The 13,740-nt window shown below is 35.5% G+C and overlaps 1 protein-coding gene across 2 annotated transcripts in view; it reads left to right on the plus strand.

The window, feature by feature from the left end:
• fign (fidgetin) overlaps nt 1–12,149 on the plus strand; it is a 41,368-nt gene extending 29,219 nt beyond the window's left edge. For both annotated transcript variants that reach the window (XM_015370515.1, XM_015370516.1), the window contains one exon: nt 2,573–12,149. In XM_015370515.1, the coding sequence (XP_015226001.1) occupies nt 2,573–4,803 (2,231 nt within the window). In that variant the 3' untranslated portion in view covers nt 4,804–12,149. The remainder of the gene's footprint in view (nt 1–2,572) is intronic.
• Nucleotides 12,150–13,740: the final 1,591 nt, after the last annotated feature.

A 13,740-nucleotide genomic window follows, 5' to 3' on the forward strand; every position in this document is an offset into this window, starting at 1 on the left:
TATTTCTATGTATATAAGTAAAAAAAAAAAAAAATTTGTCAGCCACAGTTTCGGTCTGTTTCTCCTCATTGGCTCTGTAATCCACCAAACTGACTGATTTTCAACTGAAAATGTAACTTTCTTGTGATCAACACACACACACGTAAAAAAGTCAAAAGCATGCACTTGTTCCATTAAATAAAAACATCTACTGATGCATAGATTGCATAATCTATCTTTTTCATTATATCTTTTTTTGTTTTACACTCCTTCAAATAGCTAAATTAAATCTGTAGAAATGGGAAGCAGCTGATAATCCCTTAAAGAAAACTTGAAATCTGTGTCGGCAAGCAAAAGTCTTAATTGGTACAGCTCTGATAAAGACACATAAACAGTATGTTTGTCTTTGAACCGTTAATGTATTGAAAATCCATGTAAAATAGCAATACCTTTGTTTTAAATATTGGGATATTTTTTTAAACTATTTTATTTAGTCACTTTCAAGTAGGGTTTTCAGATGATATTTGATCACCTTGTTCACAGCAAGCTTATTGCCTCAGGACTGTTTTTCCCCTTCAGTCATTAGCTTGGATGGTTGACAACCATGTGTAGCACAGCACAGATCTCTTTGACTAAAACCTTGTAAATTAACACAATTAGTGCAGCATCATCCTGCTAATTAGCTGCTGGTGTCTAGTGTGGCTGGTTGGCAAATGGCTGGGAGGAAATCAGAAGGGAATTCACAGAGAAACTGCGATTATAGTCTGCCTCTGGACACTAGCTGTTTTTCAGTTTGCATCCTGTGATATCTGCTTTACCCACTGACGTATAAATTATAGCGGTGTAATGTCAGCAAAACAAAGAAAGGCACATGGCTGCACCATCTTCTCTCATGTTACTGAGTTTATCTTATACAGCTTAATTCTGATGAGAGATATACAAGGCTCACTATTTAAAGTTGTTTTGAGTATTAATCTCCTTTGGACTTCATACTGAGAGGGTCCAGAGGATTTCTTCATCATCCCAGAATAAAGAAGCACAGTTAGACAAAGATTTGTATTTGCAGATTAACTTTAGGATTTAACTTGATTATTTCTGTCATTCAAACCCTTTAAGGCCTCACAGAGAAGATGAGTGAAGCTGCGGAGAAAAAGACAAGTGAAGCATGTTTTTCTTTTTCCCCCTCCTTACTCTGTCGGGTGGGAAGCAGCAAGCAGACGCGATGTGGATGTAATACATGCTGGGCTGAGGGCTTTGTGTGATGAAAGCAACAGAGCGCTGCCAAGGAAGATTGCTTTGCTGCTCTCCTCCAAGCAGATCTGAAACTGTCTCAGAATGTCTCAGATGAGAGTTGGATTATAGACTGACCTACAATGTCTGTGTCACTCTGCTCTGCATTGGGTAGATTATTCCATGGTAACCAGGTGTTGGGTCCAATATCCGACTGCTGACCATCTAGCTAGTCTTCCGTAGAGTTAGCTTTTTTCATTTCATATACTCCAACACCTCTTATTGTTAAATATTTTAAATATTGGAAAATATAATTTTTTTTTTTATCATTTTCTTATCAGTACATACTTATATTGATAATTAAAAGACCTATTAAATATCTAAACAATTGTAGCTGGCTTTGATTAGAAATAATAATATAATCCAACCAAGCCCAAAATAAAAAAAATCACACAGCTTTAGATTTTTGATCTTTTTCATATAAGCAACATTTTACCTTTCAAATGATCAAAAGAAAAATCTGAAATTTCTTATGATTGCTGGTCAGTTATGTTAGATATTTCCATTGTCCTTGATTTTGACCTCCAAGTCTGGTTAGAAAGCCTCTTTATCATTACTGTAATTGTTAGTTCCCTTTTGAGATTATTAGATTTAAATCAGAACTCTGAGCAAGCCACTCTAAAATCTTTGATATTACTTTCGGTGAGAAAAAAATGGGTGACCAAGTTGAACTACTACCAAGTTGAATAAAAATGATTTTGTACAGTAAAATGCTCAACAAAAAGGTGCCCAATCAGAATGTTTAATATATATATATATTTTTTTTTTTTTTTCCTGAATTTTTTTGCTGTACTACTTGTTATTATATTTCAATCTATTTATAATTGCCAGTTTTCTCCTATAAACCAAAAATGATATTGTATTCTTATGGCTATATTTGCAGAATAAAAATGATGCAGTAATGTCAGACCTCAAACAACACAGGATTACAAGTTCATTACCATCTTTAAACAAAACACTTATTCAAAGAGTTCAGAAATTAGTTTTTGGTTGAATTTAACAGACATAAATGAGACAGTGGTCTCTATATGAGCTGTACCTAACTGTGTAAATCTATTGATCAGTATTAAAATAACAAAGATGAAACTCCAACAAATGTTATAACTGCAGGTCTTGAATAATGTTTTTTTTTTTTGTGTTATGAGTTAAAAACATTTTGGTTATATAATAGATATTAGGTTTAATATTTTGTTTAATAAATAATTATTTATGGTATTTTTTTTTTTACATTTGAATCTCTGGCTATTGTTAAATAAATAAAGACATAAACTTTAACATATTTCATCCTTTTCCTACTGTCTAGGTCTAAAGATGCAGTGGACCCCGGAGCACACACAATGGGCAGAACAACACTTTGACATCTCATCTACTACCCGCTCTCCAGCTCACAAAGTGGAGGCCTACAGGGGGCACTTACAGCGAACATACCAGTATGCGTGGGCAAACGATGACATCTCTGCGCTGACTGCCTCCAATCTGCTCAAGAAATATGCAGAAAAGTACTCTGGGATCCTAGAAGGCCCAAATGAAAGAGCCCTGCTGTGCTCCTACTCGGATAGCACCAGTGGACTCGTGAATGGAAGAAAGTCGGAGAATGAGTCCTGGCAGGAGGGGATTTACCCAATGAACTGTGCTCCAGATGTTATATCTGTGAGCAAAGCTGGAATGACAGCAGCCCTCCCCCCTACAGACGTGTCTGCGAGCATAGGAAGCTCTCCAGGGGTGGCAAGCAGCTTGTCTGAGCCTAGCTACTCCAGCAGTAACTGTGGGAGTCACCCAGCCACCACTCTTCACTCGGGCCTCCCCTCTCAGGAATATAATGCCAGTTACAATGGCTCTTACCTGCATTCTAGCTACAGTAGCCAGAGCACCCCAGCCCTCCCCTCCCCTCACCCCTCTCCTCTGCAAAGTGCTGGGCTCCTACAACCACCACCACCTCCGCCTACTTTAGTGCCAAGCTACAATGCTGGATCTCCTAACCTTCCCAACTATAGTTATCCTCCAACAGGGTATGCTTCACAGACCGCTGCAGGTCCTGGTTATAGCCCTGGGGGAGCACCACCACCCTCGGCTTATCTGCCATCTGGTATTGCAGCACCCACTCCAATACCTCCTTCCACTCTGCCCGGTTATACCTACCAGTCTCATAGTCACACACCAATCACACCTACACCTTTAAATGGTAGCTCATCTAACTCATTAAAACGGAAAGCTTTCTACATGAGCGGACATGGAGATGTGGACACAAGCTACGCTAATTTCAGCTACAACCAACAGCGTTCCTCACAGAGCCCTATGTACAGAGTAGCAGACACCAGCATCTCCGACTCAAACAGGGGCACTGGCTTTGAAAGAAACACAGAGCCATCATCTTTAGCTTTTAAACCAACAAAACAGCAAATTTCCTCTGATCAGCAAAGAAAATTTAACTTGCACTCCAGCAGAGCACTGACTCCTCCATCTTATGGATCAACCAAAAACTCTGCAGGAGATCTAAGAACTGGGGAGCCATACAGCAAATTCGGGTCTCCAATCATGGGCGAGCAAACTGAAGAGCACAGACAGCACATCCCCCACTCCCTTTCAGGGCCTGATATAGGAACGGCTACCTCATCCATCCAGGCTGCAGAGGAACAACTTAAGAACAGTGATTCCAGTCTGGTAGAATTGGTTAACACCGAAATCCTTCAGCAGGGTTCTCCGGTAGACTGGACTGACATTGCAGGTCTAGATATGGCCAAAGCAACTATTAAAGAGGAAATACTGTGGCCTATTTTGAGACCTGACATGTTTAGCGGACTTGCCACATTACCGCGGAGCCTGCTCTTATTTGGACCTCGGGGAACTGGCAAATCACTGCTGGCCTGCTGCATGGCCAGCCAGCTGGGGGCTGCTTTTTTGCGGCTGAGTGGCTCAGCACTGGTCACAAAGTGGCTTGGAGAAGGGGACAAGATCATCCAAGCTTCTTTCCTTGTAGCACGCTGTCGTCAACCAGCAGTAGTCCTAATCAGTGATGTGGACCTGCTGCTGTCTGCCCAACTAACCGAAGAGAGCCCAGTAAATCACCTAAAGGCTGAGCTACTCATCCAGCTCGATGGTATTCTGACCTCTGCAGAGGACCACGTTCTTGTGGTCTGCTCCACAAGTAAGCCAGAAGAGATCCCTGACACCCTACGGAGGTACTTTACGAGGCGTTTGCTCATCCCTTTGCCTGATGGGAGTGCACGCCATCAGATAATCAGCCAACTTCTCTCACAGCACAACTATTGTCTCAGTGACAAAGAAATATCATTACTCGTTCAAAGGACAGAGGGATTTTCAGGGCTGGATGTAGTCCAGCTGTGTCAAGAGGCTATGGTTGGCTCTCTCCATGGCATTCCTGGGGCTGAACATCCCAGCATCCATCCCAGTCAGATTAGACCTGTCGCATACCAAGACTTTGAAAATATATTTTGCAAATTCCAGCCTAGCATATCACAGAAAGAGCTAGATGTATACACCGAGTGGAATAAAATGTTTGGTTGTAGTCAGTAAAGGGGACCAACTGGACACAATTTCCTTACTTTACTGTGTTAAGTATAAATAAAAAGTTTGGTCTTTTTTAAACAACAAAAAAACAGTGGTGACATCAACATTTTATGTAGAGCTTTGGACATCATACAATGCTACATCCATGCTCAAAACTAACTTCGAAGGGATGTCCCACTTTTTTGTACATAGATATATACAAATATATATAGGTATAATGCTGATTTTGAGATTTAGTTGCAATCAAGTGCCTGAGATGGTGCTGTTTAAGTTTCTTTTTTGCCTCACAATCTTCATTGGTGATACGTGCTAATATAAAAACAAGCTTTACAATGTGAAAAAAACTTTTTCTATTACAGCAGTGTTGTTCAGCTGTGTCTGTTTTGTGATCTCTGTAAAATGTTGTGGTTAATTTCAGCTGAATTAAATTAATTGGCAGAATTTCCCTTGAGCTTCATTTCCTGGCACAGGTTTCATGTGTGCATGTAGGTTATTTAGTTATAGTAAAACTGTCACATATATATTTTACATTTATTTGTTTTCATTGCCTTCTAGAGTTACATTTAATCAATGTACTGGGCTTGTTTGGGTTGGTCTACATACAAAACATTACAAGGTGGTATCAATTGATGTTGGAAGTATTGACACCAGGGGTAAGTTTATGTAAAAAGCTTTAAAATAAATTCATATTTAACTGCAGTAGCTAAATAACCATCCTGAAATATTTAGAAAAGCTCAGCATATATTTTCAGTACATTATTTAAGGACTAAAAATACTTTTCTTTTTAAAAAAACATCAACACCGCTTTTATAGATGCCCTTGCGTTTTTAACCTTTTAAACCTCTTTTGCCAAAAGAAAAAGACCTAGGGCCTGATCTTTGCATGTATTCAAAACTTGTAAGCACTTGCAAAACTGATCTTAGCACAAGGCTGCATAGCAATTTGCGTGTGCAAAAAAACAGTGGGCAGAGACTTCCTTTCTTTTTTCTGCATTGGAAAATTTATGGAGGATAATAGTCAATTGATATACTTACCATTGGCGAAGCGATGTATTACAACTAAACAGGATTGAGGGTAAAGTTTTTGCATCTATGTTTAACATGCTTTTAAGTCAGTTGCAAACTCATGCAAAATTGTTTGTTTTAGTGCCGACAAGAGAGACATTGGTACAGTGCCAGTTGATGGAGATTGTGGGCATTTGCGAACATATTGGATGGCAAGAAACAAAATATTTGTTGGTAAAAAATGTCTGGCCTGGCAAGCTCAAATTAATTAAAAAGGAATACTAGGTTTATGCAATTACACCAAAGTGAAAAACACCATGACTGTACTTGAATATTGTAGCATCTTTATAAAAAAGCAAAAGAATATTAAGAGTAACCAAATAACAAAAATCACAGGTTCTGTAAAGAGACAAAGAGAGGGAACTTAAAAATGTGCATACTAACTTGTGGTAGGGGGGAATTTTTTCCCCACTCATTGTTCTTTTAGAGGTTCCTTGCAAAAACATTCATTTCACTTTTTTAGAACATTGAATGAATTAAATTACTGGCCTGCTCTATTTGGCAATATTCGGGGTAAAGTGGGTGTTTTGATTTGTTTGTCGAGGTAAATCCAAGTGATTTTAAAGCGTATATCACTGTAAACCTGACCCTTGCTCCTTCTTGGTCCTAGGGCTTTGGAGGAAGGAAGTGAAATGTTCTTACTTTTAATATTTTTAGCATTTTTTTTAACTTTATATGTCACAATTTGAGATATGTATATATATATATATAGTTATTTCCTTTTTTTTTAATAACCATTGTTAACTCCATTATTGCTACCCTCAAACTGCTAGTCGCACACAACTTAACCTGTTTACATGTTTTTTACTTTGCCCATGCAGTCTTTGTAAATCACAAGCAACATGCATATGCATTTTTTTTTGTCCAACCAATTCAGTGCTCCTTGCAGTATTTGGATTTCTTTGAAGGTCAGGCCCTAAGTCTTCTCCAGGGCCAATTATTACAGAGTGCTGTGTCCTCTCTTCTAACGTTCTCTATTCTCCTCTCTTCAGGTCTGATGTATATAAAAAAAAAAGGTTGATGAAGGGCAAAATAAATAATTTGGAAAAAAAAATATTTTGGATCAAAGACATCAGACCACATCAAATTTCTATTCAAGCAGTTATCTGCTTTCAGGGATATCAGCCACTTACCCCTAACCTTTGAAAAAGAATAGCATGAGACGCTCCACCACACTCAACAGTGGGGTTGTTGTGGTGACGTCGTATGTATTTATTTTTTGTTTTGTCAAAGATACTGGCTATCAGCCAGTGCTCTATTTATTAAGGTCAGACACAGCAAGCTAAGCACCTTGTTATTGTGTACGTTTTTAAGCTTGGGTTTCTGCACATGCTCCAATATCTTTCCAATTCTGAGCATTGAATTTGAGGAATTGATCTCTGTGTCATGTCCTATTTAAAATCAAAGTCATGAATTACTTATTAAAGCCTCCTAAACTCCTTTAAAATGACTCAATTAGATGAAGTATATTTTAGTAGAATTTTTAAGGGACACAAATTATTGCAAGCAATATGATTATATCACAATATATTTTTGAAACAGTTTTGTTAAAACATGCTATTGCAGTATGCGGTGAAATTATTTTAAGGCTTTTTGCACATTACTAAATTTGGCAGATGCTTTTAGTTGCAAAGTTATTCCTAAAACATATCCCTGCAGTCATTTATTAGACAAGTTATCCATAAATTCTTTTTCCTATTTGAAATCTCAGGAATGTGTTTGTGATATACACTTTACAAGCTTGTAGTAAAACACTATGCATGACAAACATTGGGTTTACTGTACGTTTAAAACTGTATCATTAAACACATTAGGATTTTTAAAAAATGTCAAAAAGGTCAAAACATAAGGGATTCTGCAGTGAGGAGATAATGGTTTATTTTCAAACTTAAAAATCAATTTGTTTATAATATTCAACCTTTTTATATATAACTTGGTACAACTAATGGCTTGCCTCATTGTGTTGGGATAGTATCACAGTGTCGGCATATATAGTGGGGGATTACACATTTTTTTTTAATTCAATGTTGGCAACAAAGTCGGAAACCTTAATTTACAGGAAAATAAAACACCAATCTTGTTATTTAGACCCCAGTTTATAGATTGATGGGTTCATTTTGTGCCAAGAAATTTAATAAGTTCAAACAAATATCTTAAGATTGAGAGACAATTGACCACCCCAGTACCCCCCATTGGCAGTTTATGATTTATTAAAACCCAAGGCTTATGTACAGTGTAAGTTTTGTTGTGTTACCTTGTTGCATTTATCTTTTAAAGAGGAATTCACCATTACATCTTAATGTCACAACTTTTCCATCTTGTTTTATAATGATGCTAAATGAACAGAAACAGGATTTTGTGTTTAATCTATGCTTTATATTTTTCTAAGTTTTTCACCACATGATGCACTTAAAGGGCAATACCACTGACAATGAAACAGTCTGCCTTTGCCTTTGGACAAGTTTTTTTTTTTTTTTTTTTTTTAAATCAGCTTATATTCAGTGCCACATGTCATTGCTGTACCTTGTTTGAACCCTGAATCTGCAATGTCAAGTGGAGATGTTTCAGAAACCTGAGTGTTTCTGTGCGTGCATACTTTCTGTCCTATGGTATTTCAATAGACGTTTACACAAAAGTGTTTTTATTATATCTCAAAGTCATTAATTTAGTTGCATTTCTTATATTCTAATCCTACATATTATTTGTATGGAATACAACTTTTTTCCAGTTACTTTAAACTGTTGCTGTGTTTTTACACTGTTTGCTGCCAATATCTTGCTAAATTTCCGTAGTACATTTCCAACAATGTATGAGTCAGTCTTAGAGTTTAATTGGCAACTTAAAATATTGAATGTATTATATTGTGAGCAGAGCACTTGCACACTGAACCATGCCAGATAAGAGGAGAGCACTGACAGGGTATTTATACAGAAACTGCAGATTAACAAGCTTTTTTTTTTTTCTTTTTAAAGAAGGTCACTTAATACAATACTTCTTGATGCTTTATCACATATTATTTTTAATCAAAAATTTAGCATTGTATGATTGTTTGGAACTAATAACTTTTCAAGGTCTGGACATTTGAGGAGTTTCCAAGACAATAGCACACTTTGAGAAAGTTGTTAATTTATCCAGAGTGATACTTGACTCTATTTTTCCATTATGTGTAATTCTCTGTTTGTACTCAAGTTCTAATATGTTTGCTGTATTATGGTCAGAACTGCACAACGGTTGGTGATTTGTGGAATGATTATTATTAGTTTAAACATGTAGAGACATACAGTATGTGTGGGAACCGAGTGCCTATACTGTATGTGTGTAAAAGGGTAATTAATTTGAAACTCCTTTCTATCATCCATTGGATCCCATGGCACCAATTTAACGATCAAAGCTGGTTTGTTTGTTGTTGTTTTTTATGTAAAGGTTAACTGTTGTTAATATGAAACTGGAACCAAAGTGAAACGGTTTCTCTGGCTCACCAGTTCACCAGTGTGCATCCACATTGCCACTTTGCCCCACTATCTACTACCATACAAACTTAAACCATAGTGAATCTGTTTTGTAATAATTTGGGGGTTTTCCTAAATCATTAAGAAAAGTATTTTTAAAATTGCTGGTCTCCATATAAATGGAAATTGAGTTGTAATTATTTGAATGATTTTATTTGTTTTATTATATTTCCAACTATTTTGGCTCTAATTCCCTTTTCAGCAATCTGACTTTCAGAAAGCAAGAGCAAGTACAACTCCCTGTTTGTAGCTACTGTATAACGAATTTATGTATTCACTTTTCTTGATAAGATTCAGACTATGTGATAAGAATACAGTGCCATGGCTTAAATGCAAAGGTTTTAAAAAATATATGACTTGAAAATCACAAATAAGCATGAAATCAATGATGAGTAGAATGATAAGTAGCATTCCTTTAGTTCTTATATCCTAATTGTTTTGGGGGTTTTTAGAGAGTAGAAAAACAGTATTTCCAATAAGTAGAATTTATGTTTTTTGTTAGTATGAGAAAACCCGTCATCGAGCTAGCTGAGTGGCACTGCAAAGTAATGTACTAAAGGGGAAGCAGTGTGCTACTTCATGCTGCATACAGTCCAAGTAGACTTTGGTTACTCTGGCCCATTTTCTGGCACCTCATTAAAAGAGCTTTAAATCACATGCACATGCTGTTTTAGTTCTTAAACTGTTACTTTTTAGAACCATTGCAGATATTGATACAGGAAACCAGCCCATGCCTGCAGTAGAGAATGACTAAATAAAAATAGACCCATCACCCCTCTGAACTGTCCAATGGTAGATAAGTCATTTATACCTACATTTTTGACTCAATTACTCTCGGTTCCACAATGTAACCTTGCTAATTAAAAAAAAGACAGAAAATCAGACAATAAAAATATGCATTGCTTTTTAAATGCTTGGCTCTCTTTGCAACAATCACCAGTTTACAGCTTTAGATTAAAGAACAAAAAAAATCAAAGGCACAAATGTCGGACAAGGTCGGAATGTACAAACCTTTGGTTTGGTTTGTTAAACGTCACTTAGTAGTGATTTATTTTTAGAGGGGGCATTAAAAAACTACCTTAACTTAGATTAAGCACATATCTCACAGGTTTAAATGGTCAGGGTTAAACAAATATCAATGAGATCCTGTCGTGTACAGTTGAAACCAGAAGTTTACATACAGTCGTGAAAAACAATTTATTAAAACTCCTGTGTAAAATTAAGATTTGTGGGTATAACATTGTTCCCATAATCTTCTTTCCTCTTAATAGAATTTTTTAAAGAGCACCACTCCTTCCTGCAATAAAATAGTCTCACATCATTATGCACCCTCCCCTGTATTTCACATCAGGACGTGTTCTAAGGCTAGAAAGAATTAATCATTAGTCACCCAGATTTAAGTATGACTGTCATGGCCAAATACTTCTTATTCTTTGAGTTGCAGCCTAGTCTTTAAGTATGTTTTACTAATATTGTAAAAGTCCATCATTATCTCTCTGTTCGCTTTTTTATGGAGTCACATACAGTACGGAAGTAGTGTGTTTAAGGTGTTGCCTTAAAAAATACATACAAAGATATTGGGAATTAACCCAGTCAAAATCAGATAAGCCATCAAGATGGCATTTGGTAAACCTCTTCATTAAAAAGCAAAATAGTAATAAAAGGAGTTAAAATATATATATATTCCGTAATTGTTTTGGCATCTAGCAGATCAAAATAATTTTGGCAATTCTGATTGAGCTAAAGCCTCAATGCTTTATTGAGGATTTATGTCTTTTTATACAGTATTTGTAAATATCTGGTTGAATTTTTTTTTCCACTCTTTTACTCAAAGCTGCATTCCCATTAATTTGAATATACACCTGACAGTAGGATTGTGTTTTGCAAAAGCAGTTGGGTTTAATGCTATATATTTCACATATTATTTAATCTTTAAGAAACAGACAAATAGACGTTTTTTGAGTGTAGTACAATGAAAGGACCTGGAGACACAGACAGCACTTGACTAGAGCCAATAATAAGCACACCATGATCCTGAGTCTAGACTAAAGACTATCATCATTTTCTTTCAGTATTACTGTAATTAGTTTCATGTTGAGAATTTGTTTTAATGTATTTCTCATCCAATATAAATCATTATACATCCTTTAAAACCCTTTCTACCTCATTGCTACATATTGTACTTATAGTACTTATGTCGTTTCATTTTGAATGTCATTCATTTGTGAATTAGAAATTGTAAAAAGAAGAAAAGATTGCCCTTGAATTTGAGCAGTCTACCTCAAAAAGACTGTCTTATGCTGTCAAGTACAAGTCACAGAGAAGAAAAGACAAAAAAAACTGCTCCTTTAAGAAAAAGATGAAGCTTAGCTGCACAATCTGACATACAGTTACAGTATTTAGAATAACACTTTCTAACTACAGTGTTAAATATGTTGTTTTCTGCAGTTTTTTTTTTTTTAATGCAAACTCTATTTGATTGAATTCTCTGTGAATCCTGTAGTGCCATATTGATGTTTATGTGCTTTACGTGCACTGGCAATTCTCCATGTGAGTGAGAGGGGTCAAAGGCAACATGTGAACATTCTGAATTTTTACTTTTCATACATGTGTACAAAAAAATGAACTTGCACATAGCTGTATATATATTGTAAATTTGCTACTGATATACATCATACATACATACAAAAAGCGCCATGTACTTGTTTATACGTGTGTATGTATCGCCATATTTACAGTACAGTCAATTTAATTGTATTTTAATTTTACAGTACATAAGTCACTGAAAAAACTGAATAAAGTTGTTTTCTTGCTCTTTTTCTGTGACCAAACTGGTTTTATTCTTGCATCTTTCTCTTAACTTCACTCAATTTCTTATGCTATGTGATGCCTTTTTTAAGCATTTCTTTTGTCTCCTAAGATTTCTTACAAGTATTAAATAGATTTGTGCTAAAACTGAATAGAATAGAAGCAATTAAATAGTTTTATCAGACTCTTAGCAATGAAAATACATGTACCGGTATTAAGTGTTATTTTACTTAAAACTGAAGAGATTTACCTTGAAAACAATATTGGTTCAAGAGACTATTTGTGCAAAAAAAAAAATTATGAACAAAAAGAAATTCTTATTTTGCATTTTGAACAGCTTCATTTGAGGGATGATGTAGTAGTTTATTATTAAAACTGCTAAATAAATTATCTTTTCTAAATATGAATGAACAACATTGTGTGTCCATGTTAAAATGTGATGGGTAAAATATGATACCATTTACATAAAGATTTGTTATGAAATTCAAATCCAAGAGAAGACTTTAAATTCACCCCTAAAAATTGACTGATAAGCATTTCTCTGTAAGAATGATATAACAAAAAAATCACTAATAAACCATTTTAACAACAAGCAGGAATTTGTCAAATCAAATAAATTTGAAAGATGTCTATTTAGTGGGGGGAATAAAAGGTAATTGAGGAGGAACAAACTTTGTTTTGTGAGATAAGATAATTCATTTTGTACAAGAGCATTCATATCAAAATAAAGTCCTTAACTTACAACAGGAAACACGGTCTGAAATTACTTTAAATATTGGGTCAGTTAGAAAAATTACAGAGGTCTTCCCCTCACATTTCCAGAGGTGCTGCTTTTGGAATTGCTGATTAAAACAACGTCTCTGATAAATCTAGGTTCATATTAGGTATACTAATCTGAGATCTAATCAGGCTGAATACCTATCAGTGCTTTTTGAAAATCTTAGGGAATTAATTAGCCTATCAACAAAAAGTTTATATATTTATATTGTTAAAAAGTAAGTTATATAAAAAAAAAAATATAGTGTTAGTGAGCTACTAAAAGACAGAACTGAGTTCTCTGACAATTATACATGCTTATATATGCTATATAGGTGCTTCTAGTGTTTGTGGTTCAGTAGTCCCTAAGCTTATCTTGTGAATCTCCACTAAACTTTGAAAAAGGTTTTGCTTTACAGTTCAGTCAAGGATAGTGCTATCCCTGATGTGTACTTGTTCTACCACATTTTTTCCTTCCACTCAACTTTCCATCAATATATTTGAATGCAGAACTCTTCTGGATATTGTAGGCCAGGGGTCTTTTATCCCAGTCCTGCAGGTCCACTGCAACCTTTAGTTGAGATCAAAAATCTGGTAATAGGCAAAATCTGAGGAATCTGACTGCATTCTGACAAGAAAACCCACAGGGAGGCCAGAAATCTATTGGAATAAAAACATCTTTTAAAATAGTGACTGGGTAACATTCTAATTTTCTTTTAAAAAAGCTTACAACATATGAAACTCATTTCAATAACAGACATAAATGAAATATATTACAATATGTGTATTAAAGCTTTTTGTCTTC

This window comes from Cyprinodon variegatus, unplaced genomic scaffold, assembly GCF_000732505.1.
Source record: "Cyprinodon variegatus isolate N-32 unplaced genomic scaffold, C_variegatus-1.0 Scaffold46, whole genome shotgun sequence".
Lineage (NCBI taxonomy): Eukaryota > Metazoa > Chordata > Actinopteri > Cyprinodontiformes > Cyprinodontidae > Cyprinodon > Cyprinodon variegatus.